This window comes from Mustela nigripes, chromosome 14 (genome assembly GCF_022355385.1).
Source record: "Mustela nigripes isolate SB6536 chromosome 14, MUSNIG.SB6536, whole genome shotgun sequence".
Classification (NCBI taxonomy): domain Eukaryota; kingdom Metazoa; phylum Chordata; class Mammalia; order Carnivora; family Mustelidae; genus Mustela; species Mustela nigripes.
In genome coordinates, this window is record NC_081570.1 from 36,836,493 (window position 1) to 36,858,498 (window position 22,006).

General features: G+C 53.9%; 1 protein-coding gene across 5 annotated transcripts; it reads right to left on the bottom strand.

The window, feature by feature from the left end:
• Positions 1-1,910: 1,910 nt before the first annotated feature.
• Positions 1,911-18,057, bottom strand: TAL1 (TAL bHLH transcription factor 1, erythroid differentiation factor). Of its 5 annotated transcripts, none has more exons than XM_059374651.1 (5): positions 17,957-18,057; positions 15,110-15,271; positions 11,284-11,727; positions 9,785-9,879; positions 1,911-5,439 (listed from the first exon to the last, which is right to left on the bottom strand). In XM_059374651.1, the coding sequence occupies exons 3-5, from the start codon at positions 11,724-11,726 to the stop codon at positions 4,985-4,987; spliced, it is 993 nt and encodes a 330-aa protein (XP_059230634.1). In that variant the 5' UTR covers position 11,727; positions 15,110-15,271; positions 17,957-18,057; the 3' UTR covers positions 1,911-4,984. The 5 variants fall into 5 exon arrangements, with proteins under 5 accessions (XP_059230634.1, XP_059230635.1, XP_059230633.1 ...); XM_059374652.1 differs by lacking the exon at positions 17,957-18,057 and adding an exon at positions 17,711-17,950; XM_059374650.1 differs by lacking the exon at positions 17,957-18,057 and adding an exon at positions 16,871-17,683.
• Between the last annotated feature and the right edge of the window lie 3,949 nt (positions 18,058-22,006).

Consider the following 22,006-nt stretch of genomic DNA (forward strand, 5'->3'; position numbering starts at 1 on the left):
CTCAGGAGGCCTAGAGACACATGACCCTTGAGGGGCTCATGTTTGAGTGGGGAAGCAGACAAGGGGGCAAACATTAGCCAGCACAGAGGGAAGGAAGGCCCCACCACGTCAGGGCAGTCTTCTGGATGCTGGAGACAAGTTAGCCAGATGAATGGAAGATGGACAAGATAATAGCAACAAAAAGTGCAAAATTGGTTGTTTAAAAAAAAAAAAAAAGGCAACGGGACAGAAAGGAGAGTCCAGCAGGAGCAGAGAAAACAAAGGGCAGAAGGGCAAGAACACGGTCCCTTCCCTGAGGTGGGCACAGGATGCCCTGGGAGGCAGGAAGCCTAGTCCTGCCCTGCTTGCCACTGTTGTCACCATTCCAGGGATGTGTGGCCCTGGGAAGACTCCCTTCCTCTTTGGGCCTCAGTCTTCCCACCTGGAGATGGAGACATTAGCCCAAAGGATCCCCAAGGGCCTGGCCCACCTGGGCAGTCAATAGCCTCACAGCCTCTGCCTGGTGGTCACAGAGTCAGCTCCTCCTGACCTCTCTGGAGGTGGACTGCCTTGCCTTCTCCTGGGAAAGGTCCTTCCGGAAATGGGTGTTCCTCCCTTCTCATTCTCCTCCCCTCATGCTCTTCTGGCCAGAGCATCTGTGACCACTGTGTTGGGCTTGGCTAACCACTTCCTCAACTCCAAACCCCCTTTTATCATAGGCTCTGAAATTGCTGTCTTGTGCACATACTCTCTCCCTGCCACCCTGCCTGCCTTTCCCCCTAGGACTAAGTCTCATCATCCCGTCCCCACAAGGGCCTCCTTGCCCCAGGCCAGGGAGAAGCACACTTGGAGTCTTCCAAAAGCCCAGAAACTTCTCTCTGGGCCAGGGCATGATCCCAAGCTCTGCCAAGCCTTGGCCCTCCTAGCTACAGGTGGAAGCTTCCTAGGACAGGGGCCACCAAGATCCAAGCCTGGTGAGATAAGCAAGGCTGACCCCAAAGGAGCCCGAGTTATCCATGGGCCCCTTGAGTTCCCCTCTGAACTCATCTTTTTTCCCTAATACTAATCAGCTTCTAATGTGCTGTATCTTTACTACATCAATCCCATAATCAATGTATTTCATATGTTCACAGGTATCTGATCTGTGTGTTTACCGTCTGTCTCCCTGCTAGAATTCAAGCAACACAAGAACAGGGATGTTGGTTTTCTTCACTGCTGGATCTCCAGTACCTAGAATAACACCTGGCCCATTGGAGGGGCTCAAAAAATATTGTTAAATAAAAAGATTGGCTCTCCATTAGAAATTCTGACCTACTGAGCTCCCTGAAGTTCCAACGGTCCATTTGCGGGACCCCACCCTCCTCTTCCACCCTCCCTCTCACCTCCCCTCTTTGCCCGGAACCCGGAGTCCCTGCCTGTACGGGCCTTCCCATTCCTGAGCCTCCATTCACTGATCACTAACCCGAAAGCCTCAGCCTATCCCCGAGCCCCATGTGAGTCCTGCACCCCCAGACCCTAAAGAGCCAGGCATAATAGAGGCAGCCTCCCTTTGAGTCATGAGGGCCCCTGGGATCCTGCTCTGCTGAGAACTTAGTCTGTCCTGAACCAATGATAAAAGCAACCAGCCCAGCCATGGAGCCTGAACCCAACACGTACAGGGGACCATCTGTGGGGTGGCCCCGAGCCAAAAGTGTGGGTACACGATGCTAAGAAGAGTCCCCCACACAGAGGTCTGGCAGAGCGAAAAGAATGGAACCTTCATAGGAGGAGCCTCCGGGTGGTGGGTGGTGAGTGGGATCCCACCCCGAGAGGACAGCTGAGCTCTGGAGTTCCCTCCATTTCGGGAGAGACAGACTCTTACCAGGCCCCTTCCTTTTAATGTCCCAACTCCCAGGCGTGGGGGGTATAAGCTGCAAGGACAGAGTCCAAGCCCGTCTGTAAAACTTTTATTTAGAAATCTTCCCAATATATCCTTATATATATACACACATCATCATCACAAGGGTTGTGTTGCTAAAGAGTCACGCCCACAGTGTTGGCCTCCGGGCTGTACAAAGGTCAAGGTACCTGGAGCGGTTACTCCTCTTCTGCAGAAAAATGCAGAGACCAACACAACCCATCACGTACAGTACAACAGAGACGGAAAGTGCTGGGCCCGCCCACAGGAACAACGCTCTATGTACAGGGGCAGGGGCGAGCCTTTGGCGGGGGAGGGGTCACGTACCATCGGAATCACAAGTACGACCAGACCATCCCCAAAGGCTGAGATAGTTGTCGGCTGACTACAGATGCTGGGCCCTTTGCTCTGTTTTTGGAAAAGAAGAAAGGTTGTACCATCTTGTCGTTTGTCACCGCCAATAAAAGCATAAGAATTTTCCTGAAAAGATGCGAATCCCTCCAGTTCTTACAATCATCTCTGTTCTCGATTTTTTTTCCCCTTTTACATCTTTTCCCTTGGCACAGGTATTATTCTTGGAAGGTTGCCATTTCTTCATAGGTGACGAGGCAGAGGAAGGAGGAGGGTGTGGTGGGTGGGGCGAGGGGGGTGCAGATGAACATTAAAATTGTGGATCTTCAGTTAGTCTTACAAAAACACGAGGCTTTGCCCATCCCTACCCAGGCCCGTGGCGGGAAGCTGTGTTATGTCTTACATATTCTCTGCCCATATCTTTTTCCATTCTCACTCCTCGACCTCTCTTTGGAAGGAGACACAAGTGAGGTCAATCTGGAGAAATGAGGACAATCCGGATAACTCAGGTAAAAGTGGTTTGGAACCTAAATTACCCAGATCCTGCGCAGTCAGGCAGACTGGTCCACTGCCCAGGCCCTGGACTCAGGATAGGAAACCCCATTGCAGGAATGATGCTGAGGTTGAAAGAGTTCTTTCTGGTCTCAAAATGCTTCTAATTTCATGAATTCACTTGGAATGGAATCCACAGCCCTAGTGGACAGGCCAAGCCAGGGTATTTTATGAGAAACGGACACAGAGAGGGATAACTTATCCACGTCATTCTGCAAGTCTGAGAGAAGAGGAAGCCAGAAGCCTGAGTTCCTGATAGAATGAGCGATCCGTCTCCTAAAACCTCTCCATCCATCCATACTGTGGCCACTGTTCACTCCCAGGTCAAATTAATCCACCGGCAAACAAACGCAGCTTTAGGACCGAGGATAGGAGCTCCCTCGTTACACAGATGGGATTCCTCACAGGAGATTCCAAGCATTGGAAAGAAAACAAGCCTAATGTTCAGCAAAATAGGATGCTGGGGATCTGAAATGGACAGAGAGTCTGAGTGCTAAAGGATTACCACGTTGCTCCCCTACTCACAAACTAGACCTCACAACTTAAGAGGGAGGGGACGGAGCCAGGTTTGTGCCCTGTGAGCACAGGGCTGTGCCCAAGGCCCTTCACTGGGTGGGACTGTCTTTCCTCTAACCTCAAAGACAGAATCTGGTGGGAGGTGGCTGCGGTGACTTGAGGGTACAATGACACGTGTATAGGGCTTGTGCAGGGTTTGTTCCATGGGTGTGGAACGCATGTCACAGGCAGGCCTGGCCTTAAGAAAACCATGTCCCACCACCTGGATTGACACAAGAGATCAAAAAGGGGCAGTGGTCCACTCTACAAAAAAATTCTTCACTTTACAAAAGGACTTGCAGTAGTATTTCTTTAAAAGATGAAGGATGAGGGTTCGATTTACAAAAATTTCATATACAGCTCTCAGAGCAGGGTGCTCCTGTGGCGGTAAGCCAACCTTCCATACACACCCTAGATGACTCGGAGTTGTAGAATGCAGGGGTGCTGGAGATTCTGCTGCGTGAATGTGCACTTGTCTGGGTCTCAGCCAGGTCTCTGATTGGTTTTCCCCCTGCCCTCCAAGTGGGGCTACAGCCTGGGTCTTATCAAGACCTAAAGATCCCACCAATAACTAAAGTCAAGCAAAAATCCCAAATGCCAGGAATTTGCAGGACAGGGTTTGTGCTCAGCTGGGTTCAGACCAAGCCATCAGCAGACACACACCCTAGAGAAGAGCATCAGAGGACCCACAGACGGGGCTGCACATCCACGCTAAGCAGGGGTGCATGGCCATCGGCACATGGCCATCAGCACACAGCCATTGGCTTGCCACCAGAACAGCGGCGGGGAGTGGAGAGTACAGGCAGGCTGCTCTGAGACACTGCCAGGATTCGAACCCAAAGCCCAAAGAGCTCTGGTTCAATTTCACACTCACCATTCTCCCTCTCCCTGCCTTCATGAGGCCTGCCAAGGCAGGCTCTCAGCTACAGACTCAGTCCCCAAAAGGATTAGGAAGGCAAGTCTCAGTGGGGAGAAAGCAGAGCTTTGATCCCCGGGGCAAGCAGTAAGGGCTACTGGGTTTTCTGACCCTCTGGCCCAGCTAGTTGAGAGCAAGCTGTCCACTGGCCATCTTCTTCAACCAGGCCCTATAGAAGGCACCTCGAGGCTTGCGACTGTCTACGGCAGCTGGCAAGCTGGGTGGACCGACATGGGCCTGGGTGAAGATGGGGCTCACCCAGAAATGGGCGGCGTCTGGGTACCTATGTATTTGGACAGAGTGGCCACACAGGCCACACCAGCCAGCTTGGGAGGGGTTAAAGGCAAGGCAGAGGTTGCTGGATGTTGCCGGGGAGAGCTGACAACCCCAGGTCTTGGCAAAGACAGGGCCCCTAAGCTCCAGGACAAAAGCAGTGTCAGTCCAGCTTCTTACTGGAGAAGTCTTAGGGATTGGGGGAAGGGGGAAGACTGTGCTGTCTTCATAAAAAGTACCTACCACTTTGCTCCATTTTTCTGTTCTCCCACTGAGGCAGGAGTCAGGGAAGCTGCCCCGGGGGCAGTTAGGGCTCTGCCAAGTTCAGACACCAAGGAAAGCTCATCGAGTCCATTGCCCTGCTTCAGAGCTGCCCAATCCTCACCCCACCTGCCCTGAAGCCCACAGGCCCAGCGGCCTGAAGGTGCCCTCCCGGCTGGTCCTGAACGGTCCCGGCCCCATCACCGAGGACCTGCTCCATCAGCGGCTGGCAGCATGGCGGGATGGAGGCTGCGGGCTGTGTGCTTGGGGGCCGGCTCTTCCGTGTAGCTGTCCGGGCTGGCCGCCCCATCCAGTGAGCTGCCGCAGCTGGAGTTCGGGGACAGCACGTCCTGCAGGAGGTCATCAGGAGGTGCACCGCCCCCTCCACCACCTCCTCCACCACCAGCCCCCACCACGGGGTCCTTGCCAGGCTTGGCCCGCTGGGTACCCTCCTCCTCCTGGTCATTGAGCAGCTTGGCCAGGAAGTTGATGTACTTCATGGCCAAGCGGAGGATCTCATTCTTGCTAAGCTTCTTGTCTGGGGGATGTGTGGGGATCAGCTTGCGGAGCTCAGCAAAGGCCCCATTCACATTCTGCTGCCGCCATCGTTCTCGGCTGTTGGTGAAGATGCGTCGCACTACTTTGGTGTGGGGACCTGGAGGTAGGAGGACAAGAGTTTAAAAAAAAGAGATGAATGTCCCCCAAGGCACCTTTTCCTGTACAGAAGAAGAGAAACTATCCTTTGGAAAACTTGGGAAACCTAGAATGCCTTCTTGCTTTTTACTTAGAAAACTCCTGCGGCGCCTGGGTGGCTCAGTGGGTTGAGCCGCTGCTACGGCTCAGGTCATGATCTCAGGGTGCTGGGATTGAGTCCCGCATCGGGCTCTCTGCTCAGCAGGGAGCCTGCTTCCTCCTCTCTCTCTCTGCCTGCCTCTCTGCCTACTTGTGATCTCTCTCTGTCAAATAAATAAATAAAATCTTTAAAAAAAAGAAAGAAAGAAAGAAAACTCCTGGGGTGCCTGGGTGGCTCAGTCATTAAGCATCTGCCTTCAGCTCAGGTCATGATCCCAGGGCCCTGGGATCGACCCCCGCACTGGGCTCCCTGCTCAATGGGAAGCCTGCCTTCTCCCTCTTCCACGACCTCTGCTTGTGTTCCCTCTCGCATTGTCCCTCTCTGTCAAATAAATAAATAAAATCTTTACCAAAAGAAAGAAAACTCCTACTCAGCCTTCAAACCCCCATTCATCTGTTTCCTCCACTCGGGGGATTTCCCTCAACTTGTCGGGCCAGACCTCACCAATAACCATGGCCCTACAACTCCTTGATCTCCATCATCTTTTTTTTTTTAAACATTTATTTACTTATTTGAGAGAGAGAAAGACAGCATGTACACACACGTGTGCACAGATCCGACTGGGGAGGAAGGGGTGGGGCAGAGGAAGAAAAAGAGAGAGTCTTTTGAACAGTCCTGTGCTGAGTGTGGAGCCTGATGAGGGGCTCAATCTCACAACCCGGAGATCACAACCTGAGCAGAAACCAAGAATCAGACACTTAACTGACTGAGCCACCCAGGCACCCTTCTGGGACTTTTGACCATTAGTGTCTATGCATGTCTCCCTCTTGGGGCTGTGAGGCATTTGAGGACAGGGACCTTATGTTATTCATTCATTGTGCCAAGAGGCCATACAGCCCTAGTGAGAAAGACAAACTCTGGAGCCAGACTTTCTGGACTGAATCCCTGACTAGGACTCACTAGACAGTTACTCGGCGCAGGTTACTTAAACTCTCTGTGCTTTAGCTTAGTCATCTGTAAAACGGAGATAATACAAGAGTAACTGAAATCATGAGACTGTCACATGGATTGAACAGCTACCACAGGTAAAGTCCTTAATACAAACCTGCCTCAGATTAAACATTCAGTAAATGGCAGCTATCGTCACCCATCCATCAGTTACATACTAATAACTGGGTACCGTGCCGGACACCGTGCCAGGCACTAAGGGGAATAGGGTCCCTGTCCTCATGGAGCATACCTTTTAATGGTGATGACAGATGATGAACAAGTAGCAAACAAATAAAGAAACAGGAGGCTGAATGTAGTAACAGATGGAAAGGAGCTACTACGTTTAGCTGAGGTGGTTGGGGATGGCATATTGGAGAAGGAGACATCTATAAGGTAAGAACTTGAGCTGAAGAAGAGCCAGCCAAGCCCAGGTCGGGAAGACAGACTACCATGGGCAAAGGCCCTAAGCTGGAAAATGGCCCAAGCCAACCTGGCTAATTAGTGTGGGTGTGATCAGAGTAGACTGGTTCCAGGCCCCACAGGTCTCTGCAGTAAGTGTGGGAGAACTCTATTCTAAGAGTGATGGAAAACAGGCTTGGCTGATCATGCTGGCAGGGATGGGGGGCGGGGGAATGGAGTAGAGAGCACAGACAAGAGGGAAAACAACCTACCCTGTGGGCTCTCTCCCCAAGAAAAGAAATGGAGAGATGGGCCACGCAAGGCTCGAAACAGGTGTCTGAGGGCTGCCTCAGTCTCTCCATGTCTACTGATGACAGACTAGACCGAAATTCAGACTAGATTCATGTCCTGAGCCTTGTGAAGCAGTAACAGACCCATGCATGTTTTGAGCACCTATGGTATTCAAAGCACTGCACTCAATGTCCCAGTCCGACCTGGCATTCCCAAAGCCAGAGAAAACAGAAGAGGGCCCTCCTGATGCTCCTGAGCTCCTGGGCTGAGGTGGCCGCTCCCCTCCCAACACTGAGGCCAGCCCAGCGCCGGGCTCCCAGCGGTCACCAGGAAGCTCCATGCACTGAAAGAATTCCTAGGCTGGGGATATTTGTTCGCCCTCTTCAACCTCAGAAAGGGGAAGCTAGGATAGGGGAAAACAGGAGAGGAGGGGTCAAGGCCTCCCCTTGGTCCTACAGCTTGCTTCACTGCTAAGGAGAGACAAGGATGGCTCACCCAGGCACGGACACTGGCATGGACACACATACACATGGATGCACACATGCATGTATATACATATACATATAAATATACATATACATATACACACATATACACACACACCACCTCTCAGGGAGGACAACGTACCCCCTGCCTGATAACGTCTGCAAGCTGATTTTCCAAACCCCAACAGGCCCAGGGCCCAGCTGACTCTTTGCCAAAGACCAGCCCCAGACTGGGAAAAAACAGACACCTGCCGGCCGGCCTCCCCTGGGCTGCCTGCCGCAGAGGAAATAACTCTCTGTTCTCTGGCCTCCGGGCCAGACAGAGGGCCATCCCTCAACTGTGACATGAGGAGGTCCATCCCTGCTCCACGGCTAATGCTGGCTGACCTGGAGGGAGCAACTAGTTGGGGAAGAGACATGACAATTGCTGTCACGGCTGTAGCGAGACAGAACTCCGAAAGGAGCACCTACCCCCAGCCAGGCCCTAAAAACACTTTACCCCACTGTACTCTCTCAGCAAGCTGTGAGGAAGCTACTACTCTCCCCACTTTCCAAACGAGGAAACAGAGAATCAGGAAAGTTCAGCAGTAGGAATCCACACCAAGTCCCAACTTCAGCCCTTCCATTAGTTCCACCTCTATGGATTCTTTTTGGTGAAATCTCTGATTCCAAAGTCTCATGGACCTACTCTGTACCTTGCCCCCCCACACACACACACCTTCCTCTTCACCTCCATTTCTGTCTATTCCTCTCTGGCAGCTTCCCAGAGAACTCCCCACCTCTCTACACCTTCCTCTTCCCCAAGTCTGTCTATCCCTCTGTGTCCTCCGCCTCTCTGGGGCCAGGCACTGAGTAGGTGCTCAGTAAATATTGGTGACATTTATTAGTAATGGCTTCCCTGTAGTTCGGCACTCCCCCCAAAACCTCAACTCCTGTCCCCTTCTCCTCCTTCCTCTTCTCTGTGGCTGGCTGATTCTCCTATCTTCTGCCCTCTCTTCCCTGGGGAACTTTGTGGCTGGTCCTGCCTACTCTCGTTTGATATACCTCCCTCCCCTCTCTAACCCAGCAGCACTGACAACCCACCACCCTTCCCTCTTGGACCTACACGCCTCAAGTCCCTGGCTAGTTAGGTCCTATAAGGTCTGTTCCTTGTCCAGATTCTAGGCCCTCTCCCCTCCAGAACACCACAGAGGACTCCCCTCCAGAAGCTCCAGCTTTATACATATCCCTCCTGCTGGCTCCTTGAATAAATCCCAGTCCGGCTTCAAATCCTCAGGTGTCCTTCCTACAGGGTCCCAGGCCTCAGTGGAGCTGACACACGGGCAGTAGCTCCAGGGATTTGCTCCAAGTTCCGGGCTCTGAAGGGCCTGCTCTCCCGCCACCTGGTGTTGGGTCTCATCTACTACATGGGAAGAGGGCCAGGATACTCCAAATTTCCCATTCATCCAACCCCTTTCCCAAGTTCAGCGCGAAAGACTATTCAGGTAGTTCACAACAGTAGTGCTGGGGACCTTCTAGAGGATGCGGGGAGGGCAGGGTAGATTCTGTGATGTCGGGACGGGAACTCCAGGTCTCAGCCCTGGGTATGGAACAGGGGACAAGAGGGCCCCACAATAATGGGACCTAGGACAAGGGCCTTAGCTGTCCAATTCCAGGCAGAGAGCAGACTCCAGATTCCAAAAAGGACTTGGGAGGAGGTGCAAGAAATCCCTGAGGGTCTTCTGCCCTCCCCCTGGGATTCTTGCCAAATGTGGAAATGGAGCTACAGTGGGGACTGCAACTGACCCTAGAGATTTGGGCTAAATGCTGCAGTGTGTCCTCACTGCCATGTGCCCTCTTCCCAGGAGCGTGAGGATGGCACCCCCCCAGCCCCACCCATGACTTCCCCTTGACCCAGGTCAGTTGCAGGGCAAAGACTCTCCTTCCAAGGCAGCCAACCCATCTACGTGAGACACCTGTGGTGTATAGTCCCTGAAGATCCCACCTTTGGGGCTCTAACCAGCACGAGGGGTGAGTACAAAGGGAGAGGCAGGTAGACTCACCATCAGTAATCTCCATCTCATAAGGGGAGGGTCTCCTCTTCACTCGATTGTTGGTGGTGAACATAGGGAAGGCATCTGGCTCCCCAAAGAACCCACTGTGGGAGGGAGCAGGCAGATCACAAGACCACATGTAGGTGGAGGGGAGAAAGCCTCCTGAGGGATCCTCCCCACAGGTTCCTCAGCCCTCTCCCCCTAGAAAACAAGGGTAGGGTAACCCTGCTCCCTTCATACCTGGGTTTGGGATGCCAGGAGCATCACACACAGACACCCAAACACACCCACAGAATGCTGCTACTCTCTCTCCTCCGTGAGACAAACAAGGGAAGAAGGGGCCACACACCCACACACTCCTCCCCCCCCCCCCACACACACAGTCAGAAGTGAACACATGGAGCATATGCAAAATTGAATACACACACCCCACCGGCAGACATACGCCCCTTCCCAGAAGTGAGCACACAATCCACAGACACCTACCCTCCCAAACAGGTACCCACACAGGCAGGGAGTCGCATTCACACCTGATGGCGGGCAATTTGCACCTCACAGGGCACGGGGTCCCTTTTCCCACAAATCACCCCCACCTTTGCCCTGGCCCCCAGGGGGCCTGTGCACAGACAACAGAAAGAAAACCTCCCTCCACTGACCACTGCTTACACCCCCCCCACCACCACCACCACTCTGGGATCTCAACAGCTTCCTCCTCAAGGTCTCCCATAGACTCACTAACTGCCCCACATTGTCAACCCCTGCTTCATCTTCCTGTCTCCACCCCAAACCTACCTCCATCTCCCCACCATCTCAGTGGCCCCAGCAGGGGAACGGACACCTTAACAGGAGTGGGGTACAGACCCCAGCCAGAGACGGAAGCTAAGGGCATAGGGGCTCAGAAGGGGAGGAAGGAATCCGCTCCCCACATGGGCCCTGTAGCGGTTTCAGGGGAGGGAGCCCTCTTGCAACCTCAGATCCCTATCTCTTACCTGTCCACCGAGGACGGCAGCTTCCAGAAGAATTGCACGGTGAGTGCATTCAGACACATTCTTGCTCACACTCAAGCATTCTTGCTCACACTTGGTCCACACGACACCCCAGCACGCGCGCGCGCGCGCACACACACACACACAGACACACACCCCATACAGCGCGGCCAGCGTGCTTCTGCTCACTGGCAGCCACAGCCCGCACTCCCGAAGGCGTGGACCCACTCTCGGGCTTCCGCACACCCATGCACTCTGCACCCCCCAGCCGGCCCCGCGCACACGCACACGCCCGCAGAGGACCCCCAGTCGCTGGCGCTCGGACTCGGGCGCGCGGGCTTTTCCGCCCTCGGGTTCATAGCACCCCCTCTCTTCCTGCGCTCGCGCCGCTCCGCGCCGTCGGGAGGAAGGCGGTGGCTCCGAGGGGCAGGAGGGACGCCTGGGCCGAGGGCTCCCCCCCCCAACCCCGCCCGCCCGTCCCGCCAGTCCCTCCCGTCCCGCCGGTCCCGCCGCGGCGCTGACCTGCCGAGCGAGGCCAGCGGCTGGCTGAGGCTGTAGAGCAGCGCGCGGCCGGGGGCGGCGGGGGCCGCCAGCGCGGGCGGGCTCAGCTGCACCATGCGGCCGTCGCCGGGCAGCTCCGCGGGGGCCGAGGCGGGCGCGGGCCCCGGAGGTCTGCACAGCTCGGTGGTGGGCACCCGATGGCGCGCTTCGGCCGCCGCAGCCGCGTCGCGGCCCTTTAAGTCCCGCGCGGCGCCGCCCCCACCAGCGGGGCCGCCCCCCAGACCGCTGCGCGCGCCCAGCTCAATGACTGGGGGCTCCGCGGGGGCCGCGCGGCTCGTCTCCTTGGCGACGCCGTTCAGCAGGACCAGGTGCGGGGGGGCCATGCGGGCCTCCGCCGCGGCCGCGTCCCGTCCCTCGAGCGGGGGGTCACTGTGGGCCGCCTCGCTGGGCGGCCGCTCCGTCATCCTGCGGGCAGACAGACAGACAAGCGGACGCCCGCTATTACAACCGCCCCCAGCCCACCGAGGGGTGGGTGAAGGGCAGAGAGAAATTCGCGCACCGAGACGTGGGAAGAGGCGGACTTAGTGCCACATGGACACACGCCCCCCCCGCCCCCCCCCGGGGGGCCTGAAGGCAGGAGGGAAAGAGGGACTATGGTTTGGGAGAAGAGAGAGGGTGTCTGGGAGACACAGAGACCCAAGAGATGGAAAAAGACGACAGGCACTGGAAGAAAAGGAATACAGCCAGCGAAAGAAAACAGAAGGGGGGTTAAAGGAGGAAGGAAATGTAGAAAGAGGCGAGAAAGAACTAACATCGTGTCCCCCTGCTCAGGCCGCAAGGGAAGAGGAGGGAACAAATCCCCTGACCGTGTTCCTCCCGCCCCCCCACCTTTGGTTTTGGCGGGGAAACTGGCGCGAAGGTGGGGTGCTTTTCGAACCTCCCTTGCCTCTCAACAAGTAGAGACCTCAGGGAATGGAGGCTGCAGGGCCCCGGGTCCTCTGTGCCACAGCTGGCAAAAACTCCTGCCCTCCTTTTCAACACATATTCACGCCCCCCCCCCCGCAGGGAGTGTCCGTCTGCACTAAGCAAATACACCGGGTATTCTACACAGCTGCTGGAAACCCCAGTGGCCCTTTACTCCCCACCATACCAGAGATGAGACTCGTGGGAGAGATGATCCTAGCCCTAATCCCCCTCCCCCTCCACATTCCACCTCTTTGAGCTCAGCTGGACTCAGAAATGAGGTGCGGTGTGGAAAGGAGGCTTGGCTAAGTGGATGTGGAACCCAGGCATTCAGAGCGCCCCCAGGCCACTGGGCGTCTCAGCTTCCACCCTTGAGTGGGAAGAGATATCATGAAGGCCCTTGAATTCTTCCATCCCCCTCTCCTGCCTCTGGTCTAGTCTGGGAAATGGGAGCAATACCTCATTAATGCATTTAAAAGCACCGTTCAAATGCTCAAGTAAACATTATTATTGGCAAGGAGACCCAGCCAGCGAGGGGACTGCCTTGCCCAAGGTCACGTGAACCTATTTGCCACAGAGCCACAGAGCAAGACCAGAACTACGATCTCACTCTGTCTACATTATCCTCCTGTATACACCCTCCTAAGTATATTGCTGGGGCTGCGGACACTCCTTTTCTCCAAAACCATACTCCAGGGTGACCAAAGAGGCTCTACTCTCCACTAACACTTGCTGGTAGAGGGGTGGAGGCTTCCATCACCCAGCTTGGATGCCCATGGAGCCGGGCCCCAAAAGAATAAAAACCAAAAAACCAGGAGACTCTGAGTCTGGAGTCTGGGAGTGCTTTTGAGTTGTTTTAATAAAATAAACACACACACATACACAGACACAGATATACACATATATAATCAAATCAATAGGCTTTATAAGATGTTGAAAATGGGGTTTCTCGTCTCAAAATTAGATGATTGGGATATTTCATAGCAGAAAATACACGAAAATCAAGCCCAAGCAGATTCCGTCTAATCATTCACGGCAGCTGCGCTGCCACTGCACCACTCTGGACCGGGGCTGGCCTGAGAAACATCCTCCCACCCCAGAAGAGAAACCTGACCTTCTGAAACCTCCTTCAGAGCTCAGCAAAATTGCCACACACAAGCTGACAGAGAATTGCCATTTGGATTGCGCTTTTGCCCTGGGTCTGCCAACTCCATGGGCTCACCAGGAAATAAGAGAATTCTCCAAGACCTGGTGAAAAGAGCCACAAAGGCAGTGGGTCCTCAAGGCTTCACTGGAAGTGAGTTTACGACTATGGCGGAAACAATAGATCCGTATCCACAGAATGGGACTGCCAAGACACTGCACCAGAGGTTTACTAGTCCAGTCTTCCTGGCTCCCCTGCAGCAGGGAAATGCACCAGTAATATACTACCATGTGGTCAAATATAATATACTATAATATATATATAATATAATATACTATCCTTTGACCAATGTGGTCAAAGCGACAAGCCCCAAAGTCCTGGCACCCTACCTTACTGTCCTCACACACCATTGTGTGCCCAGTGACACCTGCTTCAGCCACAGCTTCTAACTCAGTAACAAACAAACTGTGCGCGCGGCAAGCTCTCCTTATGACACATTTATACCCTCTGATTAATTCCAAGTCTTCATGTAGGCACGGATCCCGGGGGGCAAGAGGATCACATATTCCAAATGAGTTGACCCTGGCCCCAAATGCCCTCCCCAGCCACCTATAAATATCTATATCTCACAGGTTCCCTGTGATAAACCTATATGATTGGTTCCCAGGGTCTGTGGCCGACCTCTCCCCACCCATCCCCGGACCTTAGGAAAACCTAGCGGGCTGTTCAGCAACCAGGATCACCCAGGGGAGGGGTCCATGCTCTAGAAAAAGCCAACAGAGCACTCATAAGTACCTTTGGTTGTAGGGGACTAAACCCCATCACTTGGCTTCATTAAGATTACTGGAAGGAAAGCCTGAGTGATATTTGTTTGTTCATTTGTTTTTATTTGGGGAAGATAAGAGAGTGGGGAGAAGCTTTTGAACAGAATGACACTAGACTATTTGACCAGTACAAGTCCTCTGTCTTTGTGTCACCCAGAACCAGCTCGAAGCCCCCAACACCGGATCCTCATCTCCTGTTGCCAGATGGCCGCAACATTTCCGCTTATGTCTGAGCAAGACGGGGATCCCAGGAGCTCCTGGGGGGCAGGCACTAGGTTTCGGGCAGCTCCCAATGCCCGGCAGGGGAAAATTTCTCCTATGAAAACAGCCTCTCCTGGTATGAGTTAAGAGCTAGCTGGCTTCCTGTCCTTCATAATGCACCCACACCCGAATGACCCCCTGGGGGAGCCCCAAGCCTGCTGGAGAACCAAAAGCACCAGTGAAGAGAGCCACCTTTCCAGCCACTAGGAGACAGCGAGAGAGTGAGAGAGCGGAGGGGTGCTCCAGCACAGCCCCACCCTAGGCCTTAGGCCCCAGTCAAGGCCCACCCGAGTTGGGACTGCGCTAGCTAGCCGGGGTGGCTGGGCCTTCTTCCTGCCAGCGGCCCAGGCACACACAGCCTGCACCATCCGGATATAGCCGCGCCAAAGTTAGGAGCCTTGTGAAACACCCACAGAACCAGGACTGATGGGAGCGGCCTGGGGAACTAGGTCCGGCTAGGTGTTTTTACCCAGGATCAAAATGAAAAGGGCTTTAGAAGTCACAGAGACACCGATACCAGATTCCCAGCTCTGGGTTCATCCCCTCCCCCAGTTGTAGACTGGACTGTCCTCTGTCCTAAGCTTCCTCCACCCCAGGCCGGAACCCAAGGTCTTCCTGGACGCTGTTTCCACTAATACTGTTCCCCAAAACTCACCTGGGGCATATTTAGAGAAACCGGCCCCTCTGAATAGGATCTCCACTCCGCCGCCACCGGAGAGGGGCGGGAGCCAAGGTCCAAGCTGCGGACGGGGATCTTTGCTTTTCCCCTCTCTCGCTGAGAGACCAGCAGTTAGGCCACGGTGTGGTCCAGAGCAGTCTGCCGCGCCCAAAGCCAGTTTCCAGGAAAGATGGGGGTGGAGAGAAAGAGGGAGGGCGAGAGGGAGGGAGAGAGAGAAATGGGGGTCAATGGCTGGGAATTACCTCCTGTCCTCACCAAGCAGCCCAGGGAATTGCAAATGCCTTTCTGCCCCCACCCTGCAGGTGTTTGAAGATTCCCCCCAGGCCCCTTAAAAAAGAACCCTACACTTGACCAATCAGGAATAACTATTTACTCCAACAACAACAAGGAGCTTAAGGTCTACACCAACCGCGGGAACAATTTCGGGCCCTCCGACGGGGTTGTCTGGCTCAGTGTGGCCGAGTTTGTTTTCTAAGCACTGACGGGTCTATGCGGTTGGCTTGGGAACCCGAGTCAGGCCGGATCAGCGGCCGAAACTCCTAGCGCCACTGGGTGGGTAAATGTGTGTTGGAAAAGGGGAATCCGGTTTTCAGACCCTGATCTGTAGGGCAGAACGTCCAAGGTCCCCATTCTCTCCATGCCCACCTTTAGTGCAAAACGAAACCAGAACCCGATTGGAAAGGCTCCTTTCCCACAGGAATGGAGTCAGAACAGCACGGATCCAAGAGGATGGGGGTGGCAAATATCTGATCTATCTAGGTCCCCTCTTTTCTTCCTACCAATGAGAGAAAGAAAGAGAGAGAGAAAGAAAGAAAAAAGAAAGAAAAGAAAAGCCTGCCGCCACCTTCCTTTCAACCATCTCCACACAATGATTTTAATTTTTTCAGTGTTCAGAGTACAGGAGAATTCTAATAATTCCTTGCAGCAATAAACAAGGCAAAGGCAAGAAGGATAAAGTCCAATACTGCTCCCCAGTGTGTAAGACAGGGGGATCTAGGTTGCATTTTTTTCTTCTCCAAAGGGTTTTATTTAATTTGTTTTGCCTAAATTGTCCAGTTTATGATTACACATCGAAATCCTGGATTAATTCCAAAGGACTCCTTTTTGCTCTGGCTTTGGTGGAAATATAGGAATAATTCTTCCCTGGGGTTTCAGTCCAATGCGGGAGATTTTCTTTCTCCTCTTCCAATCTAGATGGTGGGGGAGGGGGGAATCCACTCATTCCTGTGTCTTAGGTTCGGGTTAATTTTTGCTTTATGAAAGCGTCTCTGTGCCCCGTTCCTCTCTCCATTTTCTCTCCCTACCTCAAACCCAGTAACTTAAAAAAAAATAGAGCTGGCTGTGGGGGACCGGGTTGCTTTGTTATCGCTCCTAAGAAGCTAAATGGTTGGACAAGCCACTTCGCTACTCAACGATTACTTTAATTAAATAGAATGATGATGATGATGATGATGATGATGATGATGACATTAATAACCACAATAACTGGCAAAACAAAATCCATTTTTATACAGCGAGGGCAGCACTGATCCATCCCTCCACAAAGCCTGGCTCTGGTCACCCATGCGACGGATACCTGACCCACACCGCAATGTCGCTCACCCGGGGAAGGGATGGAAAAGTGTCCTTTTAGATTAACCCGAGGGGCCCCACCCCAGGAGCGAAACCCGGAGAATGCGCCCATTGTCTTCTCCAGGCCTCTCCCGCAGACCCCGCGGAGGTACCTGCGAAACTGACCAGAAATGGATGAAGCCTGGGTGCGGCGGAAACCGAAGCCAGCGGCTACCGGCGTGAAGGCGCGGGCCTCGGCGAGCGCTGCTCAGCTTCGGGCCTGGAAGAACCTCCCACTCGCTAACAAACCCCTCAAACACGGAGGCACCGACCGGCCTCTGGACAGAGCAGCCGCGGATAGCGCTCCGTCGGCCCATCCAAGCCAACACTGGATTCCGAATACATCATAATTTGGAATAAAATGTGAAATCCCTCTCCCCGCCCCCTTGCCGCCTCCTCAACTTGCGGTTCCATCTCCAGCTCGCCCTCCCCTCCACCCCCCACCGATCTGCAAATACACTTCTAAAGGACACAAGCACACAGGCACACAACCCAGCACGGACAGGACCACACACGGTCCAGCCCCACAGAAGGGAAGCAAAGTAAACACAACCCAGCGCTGCCCTCCAAACCGACATGGTCAGGCCCGCACACTGGCCAACACGATACAACGAAATCAGAACGCAATCGCTCGTGGACACACATCTAACGTAATCAGGATCACATATGTCCGACACAACAACGAAACCACCCAAATACAGTCGCAAAGGCCACACAACCCAACACGCAGAGCCAGACTCTTGTCGAGAAGGAAAAACGAGCATAATCGTATACAGCGATGAAAACGCAGGAGGGCTCAAAGAATCCAAATCAACAGCCCAAAAACCGCGGACACCATCACACTCAGACACACAGCCCTTCGCCTGGAAGACCACACTCGGAAGAAGTCAGCATTGCCGACGGCTCGCACACGCACTCACAATCCCACCGCATGCACACAACCACCAAGAAGAAATGAAAACGAACCACCGCCTCGCGCATTTCTGTATATTGCGTAAGGAAAAAGGGGAAGGAAGGAAGAGAGTCTCCGAGGCGGGAGGGGCGGCGGCGGCGAGCGGAGGGCGTCCGTGGAAAATGCCCCCCATCGAAAGAAACACAGGGAAAAGGAGCGAAGCCCTCTTCTGCGAGCGGGGAATAGAAGAGAAGAACTGATGGGGAGTTCCGCGGGGGGCCGCAGGTTGCTTTCCCCTAGAAAAAGGCCGGAATGCTCACGTTCTGCTGCTACGGGGGGATGCGTGTGGCCATTTTGAGGCCTGGTCCTTGGAGCGGAGGCCCGCCCCCGCCCCCGTCCCCGTCCCAGTCCCCCGCCCGCGCGCCCGGGCTCCTCCAGCGACGCGCGCTAATCCCGCTCACGTTCTGGGCCTCGTTAGCATGGGCCGAGGCGCGCCGGGGCCGTGTGCGCCGCGGAGATAAGGCACTGCCGCGGGTCCGCTCGCCCCCGATAAGCGCCTCGGCCATTATGGGCCAAATGATTCATTTTAATTTGGCAATTTCACCGGAGGGAGTGGAGACTGGTTGTGCGGCGCTGGGGCCGGCTCCGGAATGCGCCACGGAGACAGTTAGGCGCGCAGTCTAGGACTCGGCGAGTCCAGCCCCATTTCTGATCCCGAAGCCTCTCGGGAACCGGGCACCGCAACCTCAGTCCCTGGGCCTTCCAGACACCTTTCTAAGGCGGCTTTCACCCCAGAACCCCGTCCCTGCCTTTGACACCCAAACCATCACTCCCCAACCTTTCCCTGGCATTCATTCTCCAGTGTCCTAGACACCCGCATTTCAAAGGGCAGTTCCTCATCCCAGAAAGCTCCCCGCTTCTCCCTACCCCCCTCACCCTCCTCAGCCCTGGCTCTATTCTGCGCTAAAATGGAGCGTGCTTCCCTCTAGGGCCATAAACTGAACTCACATCCACGGGCTCTGGGGAGGGACAACTGTTGTCAACGGAGCGATTTAAATGTCCCTTCTGCGGAGTTCCAGGCTAAGCCCGGAACCTGGGAACGTCCCAACCCCCATTATATTTTAAACATTTTAATCTTGCTATGGGAGCACCATTCTAAGCACTCTACAAACACAGATTCCTTTCCTTCTCATAAACAATCCTAAAAAGCAGGTGTTATTATTATCCTCCATTTAGAGATGAAGAAATTGTGGCAAGGACAGTCAAAGAAACTTAACCCAGGTGACAGACCTAGTACTCGGAGCCTGGGTTTGAAACAAATTTGGCCTCAGAGTCTTCTCTGGAGCCCAGGTGACGAAAAAGGGCAGCTAAAGTCTAGGCTGGGAGGAGAGATCTGGGCTCAACTCGTTAGAAGGACCAAGATCTTACTGCGGAGTAGAAATCTGGGTTCAGTGTCGAGTGGGCAACTGGGACTTAGCCCAGGGAAAGCACCTGCTTTCATTCTTTTATGGTGAAGTGGAAACAGCACAAGCCCAAATCCTGCAAGTCACTTGGCTCTTAACCTCCATTTACTTGTCTGTAAAATGGGGAGATAATACCTACCTGATACTATAAAAAAAAAAAAAAGTCAGTGGTGAGGGGCTTGGGTGGTGAAGTCTGTTGAGTGAGGGACTCAATTTCAGCGCGGGTGGTGAGATGGAGCCCCATGTCAGGCTGTACGCTCAGTGTGGAGTCAGCTTGAGATTCCCTCTCCCTCTCCTTCTGCTCCTCTCACTCTCTTTCTTTCTCTCTCTCAAATAAATAAATAAATCTTACACAAAAAGGTGGGGGGTAGAATAAGGGGTTAGAATAAGAATCTATGGAAGCTCACCCAGCCCAGAGCCCAGCACGACACCATATGCACATGGCATGGGAATTCTGGTTCTTGTTATACGGAAGGAAATTAAGGCACAGAGAGATAGGACTTGGCCAAAGTTCACAGTGATTGGAGGAAAAGCTGAGAGCCAAACTCAAGTATCCAGTTCCCAGTCCACAAGTCTACCCAACATGCCAGGATGCTTGGTCCTTCCAGAGCTCTGGTCTGGTGCCTGAGAACTAGGGAAAAGCCCCTCACCTGGTCCCAGACTGAGTCCCAGTCAAGGATGGAGCCCAGAGTGTGGTCACAGTCTGAGTCCTGGCCCCTTCTTGCCATCAGGATGACTCTGTGTGAAGATATGGTTGATTCAGCGCAGGCTGTCCCTTCAGTTCCTTTTGTGCTCTCTGGTGGAAGTCAGGGTGTCCTGTGGATCCAGGTAACATCTACAGAATCTCATGGGAGAAGGGCCATCCTTGGTCTGCAGAAAAGAGTTTAATTCCTGGACTTGCCACAAGTCGTCCCCTGGCTCAGCCACACCCGCCTTCGGCAGGGACCTTGAGGAGGGGTCCCTGGGTCTATTAAGCCCCATCTCTTGCTCTCTCCCCATGGCCCCGGCCCTGCCTCACCCACTGGTATTAAATCGAGCCCTCCCTCATGCCCTAGCTACCGCTGCTCCTTCTCCCTTAATGGCCCTCTCACCTCTCATCCATCTTTCACGACTCAGCCTTTTGGCCACTTCCTCCCTGAAGCCTCCCTGCAGTGGGGTTGGCTTCCCTCTCTCCCTCTTCTGGTCCCCTTTGCTTTTGCTGGCAGTATCACTTAACTGAAAGTGTGGGAGTCATGTAATTTGGAGTTCCAAGCCCAGTGCTGTCATCCTTGAGCAAGTCAGTTCACCTCTGAGCCCTTGCAAATAGGTGCTGGCTATTCCCATCAGAAAGCCCAGCCAGGGAGCACTTCCCTGAGAAAATGATGCCTGGACTGAGATCTAAGAGTGGGATCCAGGAGCACCTGGGTGGCTCAGCCAGTGAAGCAGCTGCCTTCCTGCTCTGGTCATGATTCTAGGAAACTGGCTTTCTGGGATTGAGCCTTGAATGGAAGGGAGCCTGCTTCTCCCTCTCTCTGCCTGTGCGTGTGTGTGCTCTCTCTCGCTCTCTCTCTGTCAAATAAAATCTTTATTTTTAAAAAAGATTTATGTATTTATTTGACAGAGAGAGACACAGCTAGAGAGGGAACACAAGCAGAGGGAATGGGAGAGGGAGAAGCAGGCTTCCTGCTGAGCAAGGAGCCCGATATGGGACATGATCCCAGGACCCTGGGATCATGACCTGAGCCAAAGGCAGACGCTTACAACTGAGCCACCCAGGTGCCCCAAATAAAATCTTAAAAAAAAAAAAAATCTTATTATAGAAAATTTAAAAAATAAGCATGCAATCTGAGGGTGGGTAGAAGAGTGAACATCTAGAGCCTTCCACGTGGGACAAGGGCTGAAGCAGAAGAGCCTTAAGTTCATGCAAAGGAACAGAAGAGTTTAGTCTGGTTGGAGCAAGCCTGTGGTCATTTTAAAGGATTGGGGGGAGGCGTTTTGTTTATTTGGTTTGAGAGTGGGCATAGTCCTACATAAGATCAGATTTGCATTTCTGGAAAGCTCTTTGGCTGCAAGGTGGAGAAGGGGTGTGGGTGGGTAGAAAGTGGGAAGACTAGTTCTGACATACAGTGGTCCAACTGGAGGGTGGTGGACTGAAGCTGATGAAGATGGCATGTATTTAGGATACAAAACTGAATTTTTAAGAATATGGTTTAGGAGAGGAGGGAGAAGGAGAAATCCAGGAACCCTCTGGCTTTCTGGCTTTCCTTTGCCTAGATGTTGGTGTCATTCCTGGAGATGGGGGCCTGGAGTAAAAGGGACAGAGGGAGAGAATCCGCATTTGGTTTTGAAGGTGTTGGAGGCATCTGCAGGCTCTCGGATTCTCTTATGGGGCATTAAATGACTCTACCAGGTTGTAGGGAAGGAACAACGGACAGAGGCAAAGCTCTTGTGAGCCAGCCCCATGGCAGAGAATGTGCCCAGGCATCGGTCGGTTGGGGAGGTGACGCTCACCACCCACCTCTGTTCGTAAAGCTCCAGATTGTGACAGTCTGGCAACCATCCCGGACCTGTCCCCCACCCCCACCCCGGCCTGGAGCTGGGGGCTCGTGACGTGTACACCCTCCCCCCAAGCCCTGTTTCCGACGGTCGGTGGAAAAACGGAAACTGCGCACTGAGCGGGGCGCCGCCCGAAATAGCATCTGGTGCCTGTCGGTCAGCGCGCTGTCCGAGCGTCCAGGAGCGAGTGACGTGGCCCATGGCCCCGCCAGGAAATGCCACCCCTCCTCCGCCGGCCCCAAGCAGGGGCCTTGGGCCGGCAGGAAACCCAGAGCGCCTGGGCTGGGGGGGCGGGGTGAAGGGAGGAGGGGAGGTTGGGACCCAGACAGGTCAGTCTGGAGTCTGGTTCTGGAGGGGAGCAGCCTGGAGGGA

Bases quoted from the DNA above. Each gene is read 5' to 3' on its own strand.
- TAL1 (XM_059374653.1), bottom strand. From the start codon at position 11,726: ATGACGGAGCGGCCGCCCAGCGAGGCGGCCCACAGTGACCCCCCGCTC. The intron at 9,880-11,283 runs GTCAGCGCCGCG...TCCCTCCCACAG, and splicing joins CCGCTGGCCTCGCTCGGCAG to TGGGTTCTTTGGGGAGCCAG. The intron at 5,440-9,784 runs GTGAGTCTACCT...TCCTACCTCCAG, and splicing joins TGAGATGGAGATTACTGATG to GTCCCCACACCAAAGTAGTG.